Source organism: Malaclemys terrapin, chromosome 1, assembly GCF_027887155.1.
Source record: "Malaclemys terrapin pileata isolate rMalTer1 chromosome 1, rMalTer1.hap1, whole genome shotgun sequence".
NCBI lineage: Eukaryota > Metazoa > Chordata > Testudines > Emydidae > Malaclemys > Malaclemys terrapin.
Window position 1 is genome coordinate 326959313 of NC_071505.1, and position 25527 is coordinate 326984839.

The following is a 25527-nucleotide window of genomic DNA, read 5'->3' on the forward strand; positions in this document are numbered from 1 at the left end:
GACCCTGTCCTCCAAAGTAGTTGCAATCCCTCCCAGTTTGGTATCATCCGCAAACTTAATAAGCGTACTTTCTATGCCAATATCTAAGTCGTTGATGAAGATATTGAACAGAGCCGGTCCCAAAACAGACCCCTGCGGAATCCCACTCGTTACACCTTTCCAGCAGGATTGGGAACCATTAATAACAACTCTCTGAGTACGGTTATCCAGCCAGTTATGCACCCACCTTATAGTAGCCCCATCTAATTTGTATTTGCCTAGTTTATCGATAAGAATATCATGCGAGACCGTATCAAATGCCTTACTAAAGTCTAGGTATACCACATCCACCGCTTCACCCTTATCCACAAGGCTCGTTATCCTATCAAAGAAAGCTATCAGATTGGTTTGACATGATTTGTTCTTCACAAAACCATGCTGGCTGTTCCCTATCACCTTACCACCTTCCAAGTGTTTGCAGATGATTTCCTTAATTACTTGCTCCATTATCTTCCCTGGCACAGAAGTTAAACTAACTGGTCTGTAGTTACCTGGGTTGTTTTTATTTCCCTTTTTATAGATGGGCACTATATTTGCCCTTTTCCAGTCTTCTGGAATCTCTCCCGTCTCCCATGACTTTCCAAAGATAATAGCTAGAGGCTCAGATACCTCCTCTATTAGCTCCTTGAGTATTCTAGGATGCATTTCATCAGGCCCAGGTGACTTGCAGGCATCTAACTTTTCTAAGTGATTTTTAACTTGTTCTTTTTTTATTTTATCCGCTAAACCTACCCCCTTCCCATTAGCATTCACTATGTTAGGCATTCCTTCAGACTTCTCGGTGAAGACCGAAACAAAGAAGTCATTAAGCATCTCCGCCATTTCCAAGTTTCCTGTTACTGTTTCTCCCTCTTCACTAAGCAGTGGGCCTACCCTGTCTTTGGTCTTCCTCTTGCTTCTAATGTATTGATAAAAAGTCTTCTTGTTTCCTTTTATTCCCGTAGCTAGTTTGAGCTCATTTTGTGCCTTTGCCTTTCTAATCTTGCCCCTGCATTCCTGTGTTGTTTGCCTATATTCATCCTTTGTAATCTGTCCTAGTTTCCATTTTTTATATGACTCCTTTTTATTTTTTAGATCGTGCAAGATCTCGTGGTTAAGCCAAGGTGGTCTTTTGCCACATTTTCTATCTTTCCTAACCAGCGGAATAGCTTGCTTTTGGGCCCTTAATAGTGTCCCTTTGAAAAACTGCCAACTCTCCTCAGTTGTTTTTCCCCTCAGTCTTGATTCCCATGGGACCTTACCTATCAGCTCTCTGAGCTTCCCAAAATCTGCCTTCCTGAAATCCATTGTCTCTATTTTGCTGTTCTCCCTTCTACCCTTCCTTAGAATTGCAAACTCTATGATTTCATGATCACTTTCACCCAGGCTGCCTTCTACTTTCAAATTCTCAACGAGTTCCTCCCTATTTGTTAAAATCAAGTCTAGAACAGCTTCCCCCCTAGTAGCTTTTTCAACCTTCTGAAATAAAAAGTTGTCTCCAATGCAGTCCAAGAATTTGTTGGATAGTCTGTGCCCCGCTGTGTTATTTTCCCAACATATATCCAGATAGTTGAAGTCCCCCATCACCACCAAATCTTGGGCTTTGGATGATTTTGTTAGTTGCTTGAAAAAAGCCTCATCCACCTCTTCCACCTGGTTAGGTGGCCTGTAGTAGACTCCTAGCATGACATCTCCCTTGTTTTTTGCCCCTTTAAGCCTAACCCAGAGACTCTCAACACTTCCGTCTCCTATGTCCATCTCTACCTCAGTCCAAGTGTGTACATTTTTAATATATAAGGCAACACCTCCTCCCTTTTTCCCCTGTCTATCCTTCCTGAGCAAGCTGTACCCATCCACACCAACATTCCAATCATGTGTATTATCCCACCAAGTTTCAGTGATGCCAACAATGTCATAGTTGTATTTATTTATTAGCACTTCCAGTTCTTCCTGCTTATTCCCCATACTTCTCGCATTTGTATATAGGCATCTAAGATACTGGTTTGATCTTTCCTCCCAGTTTTGTCCTGACTCTCCTTTCTCTCTGCCAATATAGCCCACACTCCCTCTCGTTTCCGACCCATCTCCCCGGTCTCCATGTTCCCCACTTACCTGTGGGCTTTGCTCACCTGTCCCCGTCGAACCTAGTTTAAAGCCCTCCTCACTAGGTTAGCCAGTCTGTGTCCGAATAGGGTCTTTCCTCTCCTCGAAAGGTGAACGCCATCTCTGCCTAGCAGTCCTTCCTCGAATAGCATCCCGTGGTCTAGGAAGCCAAAGCCCTCCTGGCGACACCATCTTCGCAGCCAGGCATTCACCTCCATGATGCATCTGTCTCTGCCCGGGCCCCTACCCTTGACAGGAAGAATTGAAGAGAATACCACCTGCGCTCCTAACTCCTTCACCCGTACTCCCAGAGCCCTGTAGTCACTCTTGATCCGCTCAGTGTCACACCGCGCAGTATCATTTGTGCCCACATGGATGAGTAGCATGGGGTAGTAGTCAGAGGGCTGGATAATTCTCGACAATGCCTCCGTAACGTCTCGGATACGGGCCCCCGGCAGGCAGCATACCTCCCGAGATGAAATGTCAGGGCGACAGATGGGCGCCTCCGTCCCCCTCAGCAGAGAGTCTCCGACCACCACTACCCTACGTTTCCTATTCGCAGTGGTGGCAGCAGACTTTCCAGCCTTAGGGGTACGAGGCTTCTCCTCCTTTACTGTAGGGAGTGATTCCTTCTTTCCTGTGTCAAGAAGAGCATAACGGTTACCTATAACCACGGCAGGAGGGTTCGGAGCAAGGGTGGAGCACTGCCCGCTGCCAGAAGTAACCAGCTGCCAGTGTCCACCCTGAGCCATCTCCTCCTCCACCAGTGGTGTATCAGCAGTCCTGTGTACTGGGACAGCTACCTCAGCTGTCTCCACATGGACACTGTCGAGGAATTGCTCATGGATACGGATGCTCCTCAACCTAGCCACCTCCTCCTGTAGCTCTCCCACCTGCTGCCTGAGAGATTCCACCAGCAGGCACCTCTCACATTGGATGGTCCCCCCAGTCTGGATATCAGTAAGTGGAAATTGCAAGTTACAGTCTTTGCAAAACCACATCAGGATCTGGGTAGAGGCATCCATGCTTAGGCACTCTGTCTGGCTACAGGCACAGGTGGAGGAGACAGTAGCAGTGCTGGCACAGGTGTTGCGGGTCTTCCTAACCATCGTAAGCCTCCCTCTGTCAAACTCCCGTCTGCAGCCCCCTGTCAGCTGAAAGGGTTGTTTAAGCGAAAAGTTATGAATGTAGTTGCTTTATAGGTATTAAGGGGAATCAAGAGAAAACAGATGGAACTGGCAAGGGACCCTCGCCCCCTTCCTGCTCCCCTTCCAAACTCCCTTGCGAAACTCCCTGTTAGCAGCCCCTGTTCGCTTATTAATTAAGTCTAGGTTCTAGAATGCATGTGATGATTTTGTTTTATATGTAACAAGTTGTTTCCAATACTACTTCTTGCTGCTGCTTGAATCTCAATGTTGTGTTAAATAAACTTGTAAGGAAAAAAAATCCAATGCAGACAAGGCCTAAATTAAGTAGTTGGTTAATACTTTAAAATTGAAGGCTAAGATCTGCAGTAGACATGAGTGAAACAAACATTTCCTCTGGGATGCCCCAATTCCAAAGAGTTTATAGAAACCCAAGCATTTCAAGGGTTCATAGTCATTCTTATCTCAATAGTATTGTATAACTCATCTGAAATTGAGTGTGGATCTCAGTCCATCTCCTAGCAGATATACATAGTCTCTTCCTTGCTGTGGTAAAAATTATGTCCTCAGCAATGTTCACACACCTCTCACTGACTATGTGCATCTTGCACAGGAGCCTAAAGGGACTTAAATAAAATAAAAATGGCTGTTCGTTTTCAGCAATATTCACGTTGCTTTACATTTTAGCACAATTTTTATTTTTTGCCTTAAAAAAATCATTGTCAAATTTAGTCTTCCTGCTACTTTGGCCTCATCTACAGCCTTACTTCTCAAGTTGCTGTCTAAAATAACACAACATCTGGAATCCACTGAAACGTGTTGTAATCAAGGAAAGAGAGAAAAAAATATCTGTAACAATGCCATGCCTTAACTATTTTGCAGCTTTAAATTCTTGTACAGACCTCTTGGTTAGCAGATGAAGTAGTAATATTTCCAATCATGCATGTGATAACTCTTTGTGTTCTTGGGTCACATTAGTAAGAGATGATGCTGTAGTCTACGAGTCACTTATCATGGCAGACAGATGTAATCACAGCCAGATGACTTTCACATTCTGCTGTGTAACATTTTATGCTTCAATACTCCTGAGAAGCAGTGTCCAATGTCATATGTAAATCTGGCTCTTGAGCAATGATTTTAACCTCCAAAGCCAGTCCCTGTCTTTGGAAAGTTTGTTGGCAACTTCTGATAACAGAACCTTCAGAGAAATGGCATTTTTAAGTGTGTACCACCATTTTGCTGCTATTCGTTTTTAAGCAGGCTTCTGTAAAGATTCAAATTTAATTCCTTGGGGTATGCAAAGCAGGGGCAGAGGAGTAAACACGGACCATAGACTTCTAGGTGGCCCTCAGCTCTTGTCTTTGATACAGAGGTAGAGCCCACAAAGAATGCAGATCTCAGCATTATTATTATTAACACTACTGTACTGCCTACGAGCCCCAGTCATGGACCAGAACCCATAGTGTTAGGCGCTGTACAAACACAGGACAAAAAGACAATCCCTACCCCAAAGCGCTTACAATCTAAGCATAAGACAAGAGACAACGGATGGATACAGACGGAGCAACAGGACAGTACAAGAAAACAATGATACTCTGGAGGGTAGGGACAGGATACAGATGGACCTAGACAAATTAGAGGATTGGGCCAAAAGAAACCTGATGAGGTTCAACAAGGACAAGGGCAGAGTCCTGCACTTAGGACAGAAGAATCCCATGCACTGTTCCAGACTAGGGACCGAATGGCTAGGAAGCAGCTCTGCAGAAAAGGACCTAGGGGTTACAGTGGACGAGAAGCTGGATATGAGTCAACAGTGTGCCCTTGTTGCCACGAAGGCTAACAGCATTTTGGGCTGTATAGGTAGAGGCATTGCCAGCAGATCGAGGGACGTGATCATTCCCCTCTATTCGATATTGGTGAGGCCTCATCTGGAGTACTGTGTCCAGTTTTGGGCCCCACACTACAAGATGGATGTGGAAAAATTGGAAAGAGTCCAGCGGAGGGCAACAAAAATGATTAGGGGGCTGGAACACATGACTTATGAGGAGAGGCAGAGGGAACTGGGATTGTTTAGTATGCAGAAGAGAAGAATGAGGGGGATTTGATAGCTGCTTTCAACTACCTGAAAGGGGGTTCCAAAGAGGATGGATCTAGACTGTTCTCAGTAGTACCTGATGACAGAACAAGGAGTAATGGTCTCAAGTTGCAGTAGGGGAGGTTTAGGTTGGATATTAGGAAAAACTTTTTCACTAGGAGGGTGGTGAAGCACTGGAATGGGTTACCTGGGGAGGTGGTGGAATCTCCTTCCTTAGAGGTCTTTAAGGTCAGGCTTGACAAAGCCCTGGCTGGGATGATTTAGTTGGGAATTGGTCCTGCTTTGAGCAGGGGGTGGAATAGATGACCTCCTGAGGTCCCTTCCAACCCTGATAGTCTATGATTCTATTGGTCAGCATAATAAGCTGTGACCTCAGCACACAAGGAATGCTGCGACTTCCTCTAAGTTGCCTGGCAGCTTGGCCCAAGCAATGGCACTGCGTGCTGGGAGCTGTAGTCTCAGGGAGCTGTACTGCCACATTGTAAGTATCAACATGTTGAAATCTGCTCCACTATATACTGTACAAACAAAGCTCCCAGACCTGCAAAGTGAGCCACATGCAGGGAGATCCACTGGGGTCTGAGTGTGGCCCACCACCTCCCAGGAATGAAACCATTGGTTGGGCAAAGTTTGGGACATCCTCTTGTCAGTTTTATAGGCCCCCCACTCACAAATCAAATTTCAGACCTGTTAAAGTTTATTTCTTTCCTGTTTTTAAGCATTTTTTGCAATGCTGTCATTATAATGTTGCTTTTATTACCTTTTTAAGAGGGACTCAGACTTATATTGCCACGCCAAATGATTTTTAGATCATTCTAGCAATAATCAAAGGCGACCTACAACTTTTCTCGCTCCTCTCCTTGTGGCAAACACAGCAAAGCCATTCCAGAGAACTGTTATCTAAACAATTTTAAGTTCAAGCTATAAGTAGTAGTTTGCACTCCTATATTACTAGTTTCTTTTGCATCATCTAATGGACTTCAGTTTTAAAAAGGGAAAGGCATGTGCCCTCTTGGCAACACTTAAACCTCAGATTAAAAAAAGCTGAGCCAGATATGTTGCTGTAGCAGGGTGGTTACCCTACTCCTGCCCTGGAGGGCTTGACCAGCTCTGAAGAAGGCTGCAGCTCTGAGACCTGGGCTGATTGGGGAAGTAGCCACAGCTGGACCATGCCCCAATCAGGCCCTAGCTGGCCTGTATAAAAAGGCTGTGAGCCAGTGGCCCAGGACAGTTTCTCTCTGCATTCAGAGAGAGAAGGGCCTGGCTGCAGGGAGCTAGAGACAGAGTAGCTGAGTGGAGCAGGGCTGGGGACAGGCCGTGGAGCTGGGGAGCTCCAGCCGGGAAAGCCCCAGGCTGCAGCCTAGCGAAAGGCCAAGGGGTACTGAGGGTTGCAGAGGGCAGCCCAGGGGTAGCCAAGGCAGCAGGTCCAAACCCAACCTTGCCAGTGATGAGTAGGCTGATACTGCAGTCTGCCCCAGATTGTGGGGCTAGACGATGACTGGTAGTAGCCTTATACTGAGGCGAGGTGGGAATAGTGGGTGGGGGTTCCCCGGGGAGGGGAGACCCTAAGACTGAGGGGTTACTGCTAGGGAGCAGCACCCAGGTACAAGGGCACCGGGGTCCTGGGAGGGACACGGGGCCAGAGGACAGGTGGATCACTGGCCTGCAAAGGGCGCTCCTGGGTCGATGAGCTAATTCCCAGAAGAGACCAGCAGGAGGCGCCACAGGGGTGAGTCCGCTCCTCTACAGCTGCCTAGTTTATACCCCAATTGCTAGCACGTCACCAAGACGGAATGCACGTTTTTCTTTGCCAAAAGTGGACAAAGCTAAAGCTATATGAATAGATGTTTACACAAATTCATAATTTAGGATTTAAATAGTCAATCTTCTGTATAGTACTAGCTACATCTCAGAAGCTAAGCAGGGTTTAGGTGTGTCAGTACATGGATGGGAGGCTTCCACAGAAAACCAAGGACACTGCAGACAGTAGTGTTGGTGAGATGAAATTCTTCCATATGGCTCCGTACTAAACCAATGCCCTGACATGGTGCTAGGAGGACACTGTGATATTTTAAGTGCTATCTTTTGGGTGAGATGTCAGAAAGCAAGATCCTTACCCACTTGTGGTCATGCCACAGCTTCCAATAATACTCTTCCCCAATTTAATATTCAGGACAAATTTCAAATTGGTTAACAACATAGCCACATATCAAAATGACCCTTGCAGTTTCAATTTTTCATTATGGGTGGAAACTAACTTTTTAGAAGGATATATTTCTGACTGCATTTTGGGGGGGAGGTAATTGTTTCCCTCTGATTACTGCACATAAATACACGCTACATAACAGAGATTATATAGTGCTCTTTGCTACTGTACTCACAGTAAATGGTAACCAACACGTTTCACTGGAGCCCTGGAATTTTGGCACTTACATCAGATCTGCCCATTTATCTTCATTACAGTCTCTTGCACTGTTACTGACCTCCTTCTCAGAACTATACTAAATCACACAGCAGCAAGATTGATGAGGCCGGTATTTACAGATTTGCTACAAAAGCAAGGCATTTGAGAGGTACTGCTACAACATTCTGATTGAACAAAGTTGGTTAAAAATAAGCAGGGAGTCGGCCAAGGCACTCTCTTCCCCTTATTAATAATGATCCTTGAGCTGAAATTTCAAGGGCAAGCCTGTCATAACTGCTTCTTAAAAACCATTAAGTTATAGTTAAACTTTTAAGATAGTTAACATTTCACCCATGCTTATCTACAATGACTATTAGCAGCTATTTTTTGTTCTTTATGGAGACTCTACTGAAACTACCTTTTGATCAATCATTTAGTTAAAGAAGAACTACAGAATATGGTAAAAAAAATAAAATAATAATGGAGATATCCCATCTCCTAGAACTGGAAGGGACCTTGATAGGTCATCATGTCCAGCCCCCTGCCTTCACTAGCAGGACCAAGTACTGATTTTGCCCCAGATCCCTAAGTGGCCCCCTCAAGGATTGAACTCACAACCCTGGGTTTAGCAGGCCAACGCTCAAACCACTGAGCTATCCCTCACTACAGAGTCCCTTGTCAAGAATTTAAACATGGAAAGACTATGAGTAACTTTTAGGCACTTTTGAAAATTATGTCCACACTGCAAAGAAAAATCCACAGCGCTGTATCTAGGAGTCTGGGTCAATTGACTCAGGCTTGAAGGGCTCGGGCAGTGGGGCTAAAAACGGCAGTGTAGGTATACCTGCTCAGGCTGGATCCTGGGCTCTGAAACCTGGCGAGGGGGAAGGGTCTTGTGGCTTGAGCGCTACTCCAAGCAGGAAGATCTACGCTGCTGTTTTTAGCCCCACAGCCCAAGTCCTGTGAGTCTGAGTCAGTTGATCCAGGCTATGAGACTTGGTGTCATGGGGTTTTCTTTGCAGTGTAGATAGGCTTCTAAACACTTAGGGCACATGTCCCATTTTCAAAATTGACTAAGGTACTTAGACGCTTTTGAAATTGTACCCTATATTACTAGTGAGGTAAAAGGAGGAAGCAACATTTTACTACATCTTTTATGAACTTTCAAATCATGCTGTTCTCAGGTTTTGGAGCCTCTGTTGAGAATTGTACACTAAAACCCGAATCTTCTCTATACAAAAGGCTAATCCCCTTGTTAAATACAGGGCTTGCAGTGCAAGAGCGTCCTAGCTAACGAAACTCATCAGGAGCATGTAAATTTTACAGATGCCTGCCCAGGATGGCTTGAACCAACATTTGCAACAGCTCATTCTGAAACCACTGAAATTGAGAACATATACTCAGATCTATTTTACAGAACGAATGTGCAAGTCAATGAGCTGTAACTTGGATTAAACAATTCGCTCCCATCAAGCTGCACATGTACACAGCAGAGCAGAACGGGAATTATTTATATTCCTGGTGTCTCAGAGTAAGCTGACAAAGAACAAGGTTGTAGATCCTTCATGAAATGGTTTACTTTCAGCCTCTGTATCTCAGACAGCTGTCACTACAGTTGCTGCAAAAGGCAGACCTAAACTTTTCACTCTCTTTCCAGAGCTAACATTCCAATAATGCTGCCCACTGTTAGCTTTTACATCTTTGGCGAGTAAGAACTATGCAAGAAAAAAATAAGACAAGACTCCAAAAACCAGGAAATATTAGAAAACAACAGAGACACAAATCTGGGACAGAGGAGGGAAATTGGATGAAGGCAGGAAGGAGCAGCTGAGAAAGATGAAATATAAATGCTGCAATGTCCAGTTATTACAGGGGAATAAAGGTAGATTCTCTGCAAATTGTAAGTCACAGCTCATTTGAAATAGGTATTTATTTTAATTCACTTGCTTAGCAAGCAGATAACTACCACAATTTCATTCCTTTCATCAGTTTAACAATTAAAGCATGGATCCATTTAAGATATTCTGCAGAATAATCTGAGAAAACTGCATTTGGGTTGTTGTATGTTAGAAAGTAATGTAACAAGTTGATAATTTCCCCCTAATTTAAACTAGAACCATCCCACTAGTAAGTATACAGTAAAGTGAGAAACCATGCACTATGTGATCCACTGAGACCAAATTACATCTGTCATGAAAAAAATGCTACTAGACAGTAACCATGTAATAATGTCCTAAACCCTAGAATTATTACATGATTTTACAAATGTCAAAGAAATCAAACCTTTTTTTTAAAAAAAGGGATAACATACTTTTCATAGCAGATTTAAAAGGTGCCTTTTTCAAAGAAATAAACAAACACCTCCAATCCCCCCCACCCCCCACCCCCAAACAATTTGAATCTTTTAGTCAGGAATCTAGATAAGAATTCAGGAAGAGTAAAGCCTATCACATAAGTAGGTTCTGAAAGTTAATGTCTTCCTTTGTATGTATTCTTTGACTTGTGCAGAATCCTTTAACTACAGCCGTGGGCGTTCATTATAAAAAGAGAGACACTAGAAAACAGATAACTACGAAAAGGCATATTCTGAGACGAAGACACTAGATGGGGGTTCAGGAGATCTGAGTTCAATTCCTGATGCTACCACAGACTCTGTGTAACTTGGGACAAGTCACTTTGTCTTTGTGCTTCAAATCCCCCTCTGTAAAATGGGGGTCATGGTAAACAGTCCCCTATCCTACAAGGAATTGTGAAGATCGATTCATGAAATATTGTGAGGCACACAACTATGGTGTGAATCAGGGGACATATAAGTACCTAGATTAACAGAAGGTTGGTTTATACTGGGCAGCTGTGGCAAAGTGGAATAAGCATGGGTACTGGAATCAGGAGAACAGGGTCTCCACTAGTTTACTCTGTGACCTTGGGCAAGTTACTTGACCACTTTGTGCCCTATTTGCTCTGCCTGTAAAGCACCAGTGTGAAGTGCTTGGAGAGCTATGAATGAAAATGTGCTATAACACTGCAAAGTATCATAACCATCAGCCCCCACAATCTCATTTTGCCTTGTTTCGTTAACAACTATTGTGAATGGGGCGGAGACAGACCTTTCACCAATGGAATTTGCTCTGTACGTACTGTGTTGTCTGGGAACAATGCCTCAATCAAATTCAAGTTGAGAAAAGGGCCTGACTATTTAAAAAATAATTAAAAGGCGTTCTAACCAGGAAAGGTCCATCAATGCCTCATATATGCACCATGCAAGCGGAAACAGAGGTTGCTGGGTCAAGCTCTAATAAGATCCTTTCAGAGGGAGCCAGTTTTACTCTTTTTTTATACTCTTTTATTGGAGAGAGGGTATGAAACAAAGCCGGAAGGGTAATAATCGTACTATTGGGAGACCATGGTAATCTTGGCAATTAAGGACTCCCTAGGAGGTTAATTAAACACATTGAGAGTCAAACATTTCACAAAATGTTTCAAGTATGTCATAAAAACGTGCCCACCTTAGACAGCTCAGTTCTGAACCATCAACAGCCTATTTGTTTTTGTCATGCTGAACTTGCCTCCAAGTATGCTGTAGAAATGGCAAATGTTAACTTTTAATTAGCAAATGAAAAGACCGGCTAGGTCAGCTAGTTCATCTCCTTGTCAATGCACAATTCTATTCCCTGCAGTAAATTTTGGCCCAGTTTAGTTTTAAAAGTCTCAAGCAACAGGGCTCCTTCCACTCTCTTCAAGAGGCTATTCCAGACCTTGCTGTTCACATTTCTACTTCCCCGATTGCCTACACTTTTCTGTGCTCAGTTTCATCCTATTAATCCCAATTCTAAACCTCCTGGATCACCCTAAACACTTCATCTCATTCCTTTACGTATGCACCCTTCAAAAACTTGTAGGCCAATCAATATCTTTCAAACTGGACAAAAATCTGAGGAAAGCATCCAGCCCAGCGGGCTAAAGCCTGAGTTTTATAAATAATACGAGAGAGTTCCCCTCTGCCCCCACCATTAAAGATGTATAACGCTTCCCTTTTTAAGGGGTGAATCCTTTAGAAAATTGGCATCTGGTGTGGTTCATTCAAATCCCCTGAGAAAACACAGATGCAGAAAAGACTTACAGTCCAGACCCAATTTGTCCAATAAAAGATATTACCTCACCCATCTTGTCTCAGACCCAAGTTTCTCATTAATATATATATTCCAAAATCTATGCCAAGTTCACTTCAGCTGGCTATCTTCCCTAGCAGTAAAAGCTGAAAAATCTCCAGTTATCGGAATAAAGAATTACTTAGCTAACTTTCCAACTGAAGAAATCCCTTAAAGGAGAAAAAGAATCCCTTTATTCCTCCTCATTTATTTATAGCCTGGGATATCTGGGATGGTACAGAAACATATAGAGGAAAAAAAGTTAGCAGGTCAGATAAGAAATTAACCCTCCTCTCTTGTTGCTCTGTACTAAGCCAAGTGCTCAGGATTTTCCTCAAGCAGTACTAACCAGGGGGAGGAATATCTGAAACCAGAGATTACTACATTCTTGTGCCAAATAGTGATTGTAACAAAAAAACACTCTGATCCTGTAAAGGTGCTTAATATGTCCACATATTCTTTAGCTAACACTGCTATGAGAAGAGTTTCTGAAATCATATTATATGGATGGCTGTGTCTATTGGATGATCTTACACTGTAGCCCTCGTTTTCCACTTGCACCAATGTGAATCAGGAGTAATTTCAGTATATGCAGGGGAGTTACGTCCCTGTAAATTAGAGTGAGATCAGAATCAAGCCCCGTATATGGAAAAAGATGGAAACATTTTATCACATGGTTTTTAGAGCGACGAGGTAGAAATCACGTATTGGACCTGGCAATACACAGGTACAGTTTTGTGAGAGTTACACATATTACAGATAGTTATTCGGATGAGAGGACACATACTATGGAGAGAGAGTTGACATAAATCTTCCACTGCAAAGAGTAATTTCTTACTTGGAAACTGTAGTTGATAGGTTTAAATTTGAAATTTCAAAAATGATTCATCCTGATGATCCAGCCAAAGTGAGCAAAACCAGAGTTCACTTCCACTCACATTATAGGGCTTTGCATATAGATTCAAGATGCAATCTTAGGCCTCAATCCTTCAAAAACTTTAACATGTTTAATTGCACAATGGGAACAATCCCATGTACCAGCAGTTTTCAAACTTTAACAACCCGAGGACCCCCATTTTGATTTAAAATATTTCAGGGACCCCGAACCCTCCCACTCAGCACCAGGCCCTGCCTCCACTCCATCCCTTCCCCCAAGGCCCCACCCTTGCCCCACCTCTTCCCACCCCCTGCTCACTCCATCCCCCCTTCCTCCATCGCTCACTCTCCCCCACCCTCACTCACTTTCACCAGGCTGGGGGCAGGGGGTTTGGGTGCAGGAGGGGGTGCGGGCCCTGGGTGGGAGTTTGGCTGCAGGAGGGAGTATGGGGTGCGGGCTCTGGGCTGAGGCAGGGGGTTGGGGTGAGGCCAATTCCTGGCCAATGGGAGCTGTGGAGTCGGCGCTCGGGGCAATAACAGCACACGGAGACCTGTCCTTGCCCCCCACCCTCCACCCCAGGGATGTGCCGGCCGCTTCCAGGAGTGGCGCAGGTCCAAGGCAGGCAGAGTGCCTGCCTTAGCCCCACTGCGCCACTGGCCTTTTACCGGCCTAAAATCTTCCGGTTTGGCTTTAGTAGCCTCCGGGAGATAGAGGGAGGGGGAGGAGTTGAGGAAGGGAGAGGGAGGAGTTGATCGGTGGGGCCAGCAGACCCCCTGGAATTCCATTGCAGACCCCTAGTGGTCCGCGGACCCTAGTTTGAGAAACGCTGCCATATAGCACTAATCACAGGGTGCAAAGTTATCCATGTGCAGAAGTCTTTGCAGAATCAGTGCCTTCCAAACTGCATTAGAAATTCATTAAAGGGACACAGACGACTGAAATATGACATGCTTCTCTGAAATATTTTAACTTATTGTTACAAGTAACAAAACATTGCTATAACCAACAGAGATTAGAGAAAAAATGAACATCTATTTCTACAGTTTGTTCATGTGTTTGAAAGCATTTTGTGAATTGTCGACTGAATTATTTTCCCTGTATAGTTAGTCGGGTTCCCCTCTTTGTGACAGCAACAGGAGAGGGCAAAACATTGTCTTAGAAATAGTGAGAAAGAATGGTTTTACTGAAAATTAGCATGGAAAATTAGACAACAGGTGTAATACCAGAAACAAGCTTTAAACTCATTATTCGAAATTGGTAAGATTTGAAGACGGAGGTACCCCTTTAATACGTATTCCCCATCCGAGTTTACCTCGAGAAAATGCTCTGCCTGCTGCTCTCGATCCAATTTTCTTGATGTAGTAGTAATCAGACCTGTGGAAAAAGGAGAACATTTGATTGTCAATATCTGCTGGAGCAACATAAGTCTCTCCACTGACCATAAGAAACAAGTTCATCTGCTGAATTCTCCAAAAGTAGTGGTGGTGGTGGGGAGGAAATGATTTGGAACAGTATCATGCCTAGTTTTCTTGATGTCTCTCTGACATCACCACAGTCAGTGTTTCCCTGAAAATGAATCTGTAAGGGGAAAAAAGAATACAATATTAAAAACTAAAAACGGGTTACGATTGTGTTTATATAGTTAATACACTGTAGTTAGTATGGTAAATTAAAACATCTCAGTAAAGAATCACTAGCTGTCTTGTAATTAGCAATTTTAATTAATATTTGCATATGAGTGAAATCTTACAGTATGTACCTCATTAAAGATTTTAGAGTTCTTGAACAATTAATGGGATGCCGATTACTTCTGTGCCAAAGATCTGTCTTCTGTTATTTAACTTTCTGATACGTTTTTGATCTCTCTTTTTTTGTTATATTTGACAACGAAGGTTATTTCTGTAATAGCTACTTGTATGCATAATGATTTCCAGCTCTTGTGCACTGACGGTTTTGTACTACGTCATCATTTTGTTCCATGTATAAAGAGCTTTTAAACAAAATAACTTTTTACATTAAAAAGATCAAGACATCTTTACTTTAAACAATGCTCTTCTATACACTAATAACCTCATGCAGGATTTAGACTTAGCAAAGAAAATATGAGATACTCTCACAGACTTTACTGTGTTGTTAAAAACAATTTTAGCTTTTATTTTTCCTCAGTAGCAATTAAAAGGTTCCACTTCTACCTCACACAAAGTGTTCTTTGAATAGCAGGATACATTGTGTGCTGTCTCGGAGGTAGATTCTGACTAGTGTTAAGAAACCAGAATCCCAGAGGTATATATTTTATTGAAGACCATGCCAATGTACCATATACTTTGCAAGAATTCATCCTTCACATTTGCTAGAAAAACAGAGGCAGTAATGTCCCATGCCTGAGCTAAAAGTCTTACTTATTTAATGAGAAGATTTACCCTTATGATGACCATGATTTTGTTCAGAATAATAATAATTGTTATATCCTACAGTTATATTGTGCCTTTAATCTCAAAGCACTCTAAAGCACTTTACACACTGTCACTTTCTACTTAGGAGGAATCACTTCACTCACCAGTAAAATAGGGGTTATAACTAGGAGTAATGGGATTAAATTAACAAAGGGAAGTGTTTCCTGATATTTCAGACTAACAGTGAGACCTATTGGACTGAAAAACAGACTCCCAAGAGAAAGTGATAGAAACCAGACTAGACTTGACAAAGCATCAGAACAATTTGTATACTGTTGTTATTGAGAATAATCCTGTGCTAGCAAAGGATGGAAAAGAAAAATGCAGCAGGCCTTTTCGATCTCAGATGGTTATAATTTTGTTCTTTGGGCTGTAAGATGACTGCAATTGTGTGGGTTTAGGAAGGCATCACAGTGGATGACAGGTTTGTGCCATGCATACAACTCTGTATTCTGTGTGAATGCAGATCATCATATATGAACACAAGGAAGAAGTCACTACAACAGATGCTTGTTTTCAGAAACACCTTGTAAGAGCAACCGCCCCTTACAAGCAACATTTCCCCTGGGAACATGTTCCCTACTGTGACTTATCAACACTCCCTAATAACAGCAACGGTTGCTTAGGAGCAACATAGCAAAAGGGCACTGATACAGTGCTACTAACGGAACGGGCGTTTACTGTATTTAAGAAAATATTTCAGTATCAACAAGATTTTAAAGTAGAACTCATTAAGCCCTTTTGTGGCATTTAGACACCACTACAGACACCTGTGCTCAGCAAGGGCATGTATCAATAGAGCTATCACTATTGCTGAAGATATGACATCTCTTTATATGCCCTCCCACTCTCTTTTTGCTAAGGCACTATTTATAAATGGTACCCAACTTCTTCTTAAGCCAGAAATGTACATGCACAAAGAGTATGCACTGAAGGTCAGATAGTCAAATGCACCCTATACCTTCCCAAACGGTTTTGCATGCATGGCCAGTCATTACAGTGAGTGATATGATTAGGGTTGCCAAATTTCTAATCGTATGAACCCGAACACCCTTACGCTGTCCCCTGCCTCGCCACTTTTGAGGCCCCACCCCTTCTACGAGGCCCCGCCCCCCACTCACTCCATCGCTCGCTCTCCCTCACCCTCACTCACTTTCACCAGGCTGAGGCAGGGGGTTGGGTGCAGGAGGGGGTGAGGGTTCTGGCTGGGGGTACAGGCTCTGGGATGGGGTCAAAAATGAGGGGTTTGGGGGTGTAGGAGGGGGCTCCAGGCTGGGGCCAAGGGGTTCAGACTGTGGGAGGGGGGTGCGGGCTCCAGCTGGGGGTGTGGGCTCTGGGGTTGGGCCGGGGATGAGAGATTTGGGGTACAGGAAGGGGCTAAAGGCTAGGACAGGTGGTTGGGTGTGGACTCTGGGAGGGAGTTAGGATGCCAGAGGGGGTTCCGACCTGGGGCAGGGGGTTGGGGTGCAGGCTCCGCCTGGGCGACACTTACCTCAGGCGGCTCCCAGTCTGCGGTGCAGCGGGTCTATGGCAGGCTCCCTGCCTGCCCTGGCTCCGCAAGGCTCCCGGAAGCTGCAGCATGCTCCTAGACAGAGTGACCAGGGGGCTCTGAGCGCTGCCTGCCCACAGGCGCCACTGCCACAGCTCCCATTGGCTGCTGTTCCTGGCCAATGGGAGCTGCGGAGCTGGCACTCAGGGTAGGGGCAGCATGCGAAGCCCCTGTGGCAATCCCTGTGCCTAGGAGCCGGACATGCTGGCCACTTCTGGGAGCCGCATGTAGCCAGACCAGGCAGAGAGCCTGCCTTAGCCTTGCTGCACCGTTGCCCGGAGCTACAAGGATCCCTTTTTGACTGGGCATTCTGGTCGAAAACTGGCTGCCTCGCAACCCTAGATATGATTTCTACCCCACAGAGAGAGCACATCTTACTCTCCTTTTGAAATGAAAGGTTCACAATGGATTGTTCAAACTAAACCTTCCAGTTGGTAGAACACCCTGGCACCTGCCATTGGACAGGCAAAAGGGACGGTCACTATGATCAATTCTCACACATGTGCTTTTGTAAGTCTGTTGGGATTTTTTTAAGCAACAGACATTGGTATTACAGTTCTAACCAGAGGCCCCCAATACATCTGTCTCCCATTCTGCTATGTGTTCTTCAGAGCAGGCACTGTCTGTGTGTTTGTTCAGTGCCTAGCACAGTGGGATTCCATTCTTGGCTGGTGCTTAGGCACTACTGTAATAAACATGATTAATGATATAATAATAAATACAAACACATAGCAAGTCCCTAAAATGGTTCATATAATTTCAAAGAAATGGCTACGCGGAAGAGAAGAGCAGCCCTTAGACCCCACACTGAACAATACTTAGTATACACTCTTCAATCAAATAATCATCTTACACAGAGATGGCTATAAATGTTCCCTATAAAGGCTGTTGATGTTGGGCCAATTACATCAGCCCCCACGAGTGCCTTCAGCTGAATTTCATGGGTTTTAGTCAGAGCAGAATTCAGCCAATGGTGGTGTAACATTTTTTCCCTTCGCCAAGTTTATTAATGTAACAAATAAGTGAAAGTAATAGTACTCAGCAGAACATTTTAAATCTTTCAAGCATTGTACACACATTAACCAATCCATCTGCACAACGTCTCAGTGAGTATCATCCTCACTTGAAAGGTGGGGAAACTGAGGGAACTTGACCAATGTCACCCAGGAGGCCAGTGGTAGATGTGACGGTAGTGCTTTATTTATTGATAGCTGGTGGGGCTGGAGGGTTTAGGATGACTGCCATGCCCCCCATCCAGAGGAGAAGATAATTTGCTGCTCTGTCTGAAGGGCAGCCCCATTCCTGAGCTGCCAGCTGGGAATTGTTCAGTCAGTCTCTCCCTGGCTGTCAGGCAGTAGTAAGGGAGGATACTTGCTGCTCCTGACATTCAGATGTCAAGAGGAGTTATCTCCCCGCCACCCCCACCGGACACCAAACAGGGAGACGGTCCCGTCCTCGGGCATGGGGAGGGCTTTGTAATCATAGAAGTCTGTTGGGCCAGCCAGCTTCAGGGGCTCGGTCCAGAGTCTTGGCTGTACACGAGCATGGATAATGCTGTGAGATTTCCTGCTTCCATTCAAACCATCCTGTCAACTGACCTTCTAGCACATCTGCTCCCAGCCAAGCACTGGAAGTGGGGAGTCAGCTAAACTTTTGTGAACTTCACAACAGATTAGACCCAGGTCAAGTTCTGGGTCCAGAACTAATTAGACTAGTCTTAATTTGCACTTTTACAGAGCCTTTCATCCATGGATCTCAAAGCAATTTATAAGCATCCTCTGCAGGATAAACAATTATTATCATCCTCATGTTACAGACAGAGAAGCTGAGACACAGAGAAGCGACTCACCTTAGGTCACAGAGTGAATAAGTGACCCCACCAGGAACAGAACTCTGAACTCCTGACTCCATGTCTGCTGTTCTAGCCACCGGACAACAAACCCTCTTTGGACCAGTTCACTAACCTTTGGTGTTAACGTATATATACTGTAGCGAACACGTAAGCATAGGAACAGTTATGAGTTCAACAATGAGGCTAGCACTCTATGCAATGGTAAAATATGGACATGAAATAATTATTAATAAAATAAGCAAGCCAGACAGTGCCAAAAACTGTTAGCCTTTGTGTTTAGCTTTTTAGTATTGCTGATTTGTGTCATCATGGGTATTTGTGTGATATGCAAAAAAATAAGTTTATTTTTGACTTAAAATGATTCCTTTGTGATTTAATTTTTTTAAAACAGTAGTTTTGCTTGGATGTTTAATCATGTGTTTATGCAGCTTTTTATTCGTATCTGGGGAAATACCCAAAAGTACTTATTTGCATTATGGGCCTGATGCCATTTAGGTATCAAAACAGAAAGCTAGTTCTCAGCTAGTGTAAATCAGTGTAGCTCCACTGAAGTCAAAGGAGTCACATCAATTTACACAAGCTAAGGATTTGTCTGAGAGGATTTTATTTTTTTAATTTTTGGTCTGTTTATCTTCAATCATGAGTATATGAAAAACCCACTGTAAATCACTACTTTTTGTGTAACAAGAAAAAAAGTTGTATTTTTTAATAAATTGCATCAAAAGTCATTTTTAGGCAAAAATCTGATAAGTCCCTGTCCAATCTCAGCATCCATTATTTTATTTGTATATGCAAGTTGTACTTTCTTTGAATACATAAAATGTCATTTAACTCCTACCAAAGCTGCAAATCAAAATTAAGTTCTGCCAGTTTTGCCAACCTTTCAGATAGTTTACCATGTACAGTACTGGAAATGTAAACTTCTTTTATAGGACATTTGTTACGCTAACACAAAGCTCATGTTTTTTGGCAGCTTATATGGTTAACTTGACAAGGAATGTAGGTCTGATATGCAGGCTGAGAGAGTATCTTGAGTAAAAGCAGACAGGTAAAAGGAGAAGCTAACACGTGACTTTTCACGAACACTGAATCTACCCTTTTAAGTCTAAGATGGAATTGATGTTGATTAAAATGGAGGATGACAAATAAACAAATGAGGAAATAATGCTACAACTGTACTCTTCAAAGATGTGATCCCAGAATCCCATATTTAATGGGCATAGGAATTAAATAAAGGTCCTAAAAAGTATCATCAAGAACAGACAGGCTACACTGTGCTGGGCACATACAGCCCTGACTTGCACCCTCGGAAAGCCCAGCTGTCCCTAAGTTGTTAACATCCATATTGTATAGGTCAGTATTTCTATGCCTTCTTAAACAGCAAGGGAACAGGATATGCAGGATTTGTGAGAATTGCTCCTCCTACATGTAATGTCTCATGCAATTGCAAACCAGGTGAAACTGGATCCCAACTCCAGTACTACCAAAGCAAAACAAAGAGCAAAACAACAAAGGGACATGCAGACTGGCATAATAGAATTTGAGAAACCAAACTGCAAGGGATGAAATTACTTATTTCCATCCTCCTCCTCCATCAGCCTGGGCATATGGACATTTACGAGCAGTAGTCCAACAGCAACACAAATGATCTGCATAGGTCCTGCTTATCATTATGGCAGCCGGCAGAACACACCTTCCAAAATGTGTTGGTAGCTGCTTTACAAAACTCAAGATGATACCTCTGCTCTCGGAGCCTAGAAGTAGAGACGGCCCCTGGTCCAATGTACCCTGATTGCTAATGCTCCTTCTAAGGTAATTCCCCTAATCAAACCTACCAGACCCTTTTAAGGAATTTTAAAACCATGCTGCCAAACAACACTCAGCTACACACAGTGAGTTATTGGATTAGCAGCTAAAAAGTTCTAATTTAAACTGCTGCATACCCATTGCATTACTAGCTCCAGCTTCCCTCCTAATGTGCTGGCTACCTTGAGTTTAAAGCAACAGTTAACTCAAACTAGACATTTTTGTGTGCGAACAGGAGTGTGGGTTAGGGGCAACACTCGAGTTATACCTTGAGTTAACAAGACAAACCGTTAGGTTAATCAGTTTTTCATAATCTTATTTAATATGTATCATTCTAAATGTCTGCATTAGAAATATTTGGAATATTCTCCACTGCTATCAATTATTTACATACACAGTCTGACTGGTTAATACCCTATGAGGAAGTAAACAAACCTGTAGACTCATCATATGACTATCTTCAGCCAGGCTTTTCTTCCTGTATGTAAAAATCAATACATATCATCCTTACATATATTTGACTTCTGAGAAATATTCATTTAGTGGATCTTAGGTACCAAGGCATTAGTTTGCCGCAAATATTCTTTCACACAGAATATTTGAGTTTCCCTCATAGGTCTAATACTAATACTAATCCAGGGAGAGCTCAGTAGCTTTTTCCAATGAAATGAAATTATTTTGATTCTAACTGTAGGGTTAGATTCTGATAACCTTATTCAAGCTGAGCAGCAATTGACAAGGCCAGACACAATTTGCCATGAATCGTAAAGCCTGTATGGCAAAGCTACATGGACTGATACTATATAGATTATAGTTGAGATCTCAGCCCGAAGCTTTGCTATATCCTGGTTTCAGGGGAAAACTTTCCTCTCACTAAGATATTCATCCTGGCCTCCAAATATATCGACTTAGAGATGGTACCCAGAATATAAAACTAGGGAGCTTCTCCACATTAAGAAGTTTTTCCACCTTCCTTGTCACAGATGCTTATTCCCAGATTTTTAACTGCTGCTCTCAAGCGCTGCAATGAACAAAGAGACAGTAAGAAGAAAACCCACCAGGTTATCAAAGCAACTTCCAGAGGGTAGCCTTTGAAAACTATGTCCAGGTCCCAGCAGTCAGATGCCAAATGGGTCTTTGCCTAAACAAAATAGCGAAGCTGACCCATAGTTTGAGAGCAAGAGGAAATGGACAACATAGGCTCCAATGTTCATATTGATCTGTATCTGGGGTAGGATCCTGATCGACCAGAACAGAAATAGTTTGAGTGATCTGACACTAATTCCTAGTTGGCCTAGACAATCAGATTTCTTGCTGCAGAAGTGTTCCTCAGCTAAAAGAAGACTGGCCCTTCTACATAGGAAGCTTTCCCAGATGTAAGGAAGCAGTTGGTCCTCTACTAGAAACTTAAGAACTGGACATTCCTTCTCTAAAACAGATCTTACCTTAAAGGGGAGTAATCAAGGAAGCTTTAAATTTGTTAATAACTGACCACATTCTGAGAGACTTATTTCCTGTGTGCCATAAAATACAATGACAATGATTCCTTCTCTTTGAGAGAGTATATAGCTTTTTTAATAGTTTTGATACAGAACCCACACTCTAGCGCACCACTATTTGTTCTTTCCTCAATAGACGGGTGTTCTGGAAAAGTTCAGGTATCCTTCCTAGAACCTGTATGTATACGGTTTCCTAGCAGAAAACCAGTTTCTTGCTTTCCCCATAGCCTCTCAAATACATACACTTGGTCCTCTTGTTCAAAGAAGAATGTCAGGCCATCTTTTTTCAAAATTGCTTGAACTCGCTTGACTGAGAGTGAGATTTCTAAAAACGCCTAGACTTCCAATGGAACTTGTGCTTCTAAATCACTTAGGCACTTTTGATAATCCTATGCTCGGTCTCAGTCTTAGAAATTTCACCATCACTGGTGGAGGCCTGTAGATCCTAACAAGGAAAACCGCATCCAAAGGTCCCTCACAGGATATTGAAACATTTATCTTTCTCTACCTAAACCCCCAAAGTCCTGAGGAGAGCCTCAATTTGTGGAACCTGGTCTCAGGTTGATCAAAAGTCTAATTCCTCTTCACAGGATATGAGGATTCTGCCTCCAGCTTCTTTAAGGTAGAACCAAACATGAACACTAGACTAGGATCCAAGCTCTGAACTGAAGAAGAGAGAATCAAAGGTAGTAGAAGGCTTCCATACTGGAATCTCAACCATCAATGAAACTTGAGTTTCAGGGAGACCACAAAGTATATCCTGTACCCCAGGAAACCCTTTATTTTAACCTGCCCCCTAAATGTGAGATGTTCAAATCTCTTTGGTCATTTAAGGCTAAACGAACTAACCCACGTATCCTAGCTTAGCATCTACAACAAAAGCTGCTGTGGATTTAGCCATTCATGGAATTGTCTAACATAATCCATCTAGTGGGAAAGATAAGAGACTGCTTCATCAGTGAAAAATTCACTTTATAAAAAAGTGTTCGGAGGGTGTTCTTAATAATTCTAGGTAAGGTGATTTTAATAGGCAGGAACCAATGCCTGTAAGTCAGCTCCTATTGGGCACTGATTCCTAAAAGGTGGGACAAGCAACTGAAAATATCTGGCACAGGTATGGAGATTTCAGCCCAACAATGAAATAGAAGAAGAAACTAATGCTTGTGCTCCCAGGAAAAGTGCTTCTGACTGAAGAAGTCAAAGGACAGGTAATAAATATTGCCAATTAACTCAAATGATCAGAAACTCATTCCTGAAAAGGAGATGATGGGCCTTCTAGAAGACCCAAGTACACAGCAATTATACTCACAAGTCAACACAGAACTTTCATTCATGAGCTGTATGCAGGAAATGGCATAAAGAGACAGGATACTTCTGTTCAGAAGTACAGCCATCAACTGTAAACATCCTTGTTTTCCCCTGATGGTACAGAATTAAACCTGCAAGCCTAGGTTGATCAAGGAGGGTCACTAGAATACATTATGTTTTTCAATAGTGCATGCTGGAGTATAAAATTGTCCAGTATCCATGATAGTGGAAGTGCAGAAATGGTTAGCAATAATCAGGGCAACTCTATTATCCACAGTGAGCAAGAGGCATTTTAAACACTCAAACAGGACATTCATCTAGCATAATAAATTAGCGATTGACATAGTGAAATTGCATATCAAAGATAAATTATAGAATATAATTTAAATTTGACTTGGAGATGTAAACAAACATATCATTTTATATAATTACACATGTAAACCTCTAATTTAAGCGAATGTATTCTGATCCTAAATGAATGATATTATATTGAAAAAAAAATTAGGAAGACTGTGTAATTACTTTAAAGATTACTGCATTACTGGTTTTGTTGAGATGACAATGAGAATGAAATGACCTCTCTCTCTGAAATAAGCGAAACATAAATGGTACCGCTTTTAAAACATTAACATTTTCTTTTTAACATGTGGTTATATTAAAAAACAACAACAAAACCCCCAAACAGTTGAAATTGCACCTTTTCCTTTCACTTACTTGTCCCTGATACATTTCCTGGGAGATAGCTGCTTAATTTAACAGACAAAAAGGCGGATTCCTACATTAAAGAGATGATAATCAAAATTCTGGACTTGACAAAATAAAGTGAAGGTAAACACAGTAAGGGAGGCAAAGTGAGAGGATGGACACTAACAAGGCTTTTGATACTGTCTCACATGACCTTCTCAGAAACAAACTGGGGAAATACAACCTAAATGGAGCTACTATAAGGCGGGTGCATAACTGTTTGGAAAATCATTCCCAGAGAGTAGTTATCAGTGGTTCACAGTCATGCTGGAAGGGCATAACGGTTCTGGGTCCAGTTCTGTTCCATATCTTCATCAATGATTTAGATAATGGTATAGAGAGTACACTTACAAAGTTTGCGGACGATACCAAGCTGGGAGGGGTTGCAAGTGCTTTACGGGATAGGATTAAAATTCAAAATGATCTGGACAAACTGGAGAAATGGTCTGAAGTAAATAGGATGAAATTCAATAAGGTGTTACAGTATTCAGTAGCCCTGAGGAGTCTATGATAGCTTCAATGCCATGGAAGGACTGAACAATTAACCAAGATAGTGGGAGGGCTGTCTCAGAGGACGCAAGGTCATAGGAATGCTTCCCCACAGTGATCCGCAGGTTAAAGGTTTTACAAGTTCCTCATTTAAAGATAAATGAATAAATAAATTAAAATAAAAACATTTGTCTCCTTTGTGTTTTCCCTTCAGAAAAAAATTCAGTGCCTCCTACACAACTAATTGTTAATACGATGCCTCTGTGCAGATTTTAACAACTCCCTAGGTCACTCTTTCATTTTCAATGAGAAATTACAGCATTCCATTCTGGTTGTAATTAGCATCTAATTAGTACTTGTAGAAGTAGCTATAAATATATCTAACTCTTGGCTAGTTTGGTATCCAATACACATGATCATTATGCAATTTCCTTTAATTTTTCTATGCACAAAGGCCTGCTAATGTCTAAATCAAGTGAGCCTAGCTAGCCTATGGTTATAATTTATGCCAGTCGGTTTCACCCTTTAGAAAAAAGGAAACTTGTACAACATGAAAGAGAGGACAGGGGAGGTGGTGCTGCTCTCAGTAGTAAGAGGGTGTGCAAATAACCCACATGCCACTCTGTTGTTTAATGCATTACCAATCATTGCTTGATCTTCATTTCTAGCATATTATGACACTATAAGAAGGACGGGGGATTAAGTCCTCAGTCAGTGCTTTTGTAACCCATATGCATAGGTCACCGCATGGTGAAGCCTTGGAATTTTCTTTTATCAATTGTAGGGGAGGAGTGGACAGTTCATCCCCTAACAAACAGAGCTGTCATTTGTGCCTCCTAATCCAGACTCTCTTGTCACCTTTTAAAGGAAAGTGATTTTACATTTTTCCACCCACATTATGAATGAGCATTATACCTGACAATGGGTAAACACCTTCCTTTTCTCCCAACTGTGATCAGAATAAAGAGATTGATTGCTTATTACAAGCAATTGTCTAGCAAAGCCAAGGTTTATCTGGACTGCCAAAGCACCATGTT

At 42.6% G+C, this 25527-nt stretch overlaps 1 protein-coding gene across 4 annotated transcripts in view; it reads right to left on the bottom strand.

Annotated features, from left to right (window-relative positions):
- FAT3 (FAT atypical cadherin 3) overlaps positions 1–25527 on the bottom strand; it is a 572988-nt gene that overhangs the window by 180703 nt on the left and 366758 nt on the right. For all 4 annotated transcript variants that reach the window (XM_054015671.1, XM_054015669.1, XM_054015670.1 and 1 more), the window contains exon 4: positions 14103–14164. In XM_054015671.1, the coding sequence (XP_053871646.1) occupies positions 14103–14164 (62 nt within the window). The remainder of the gene's footprint in view (positions 1–14102; positions 14165–25527) is intronic.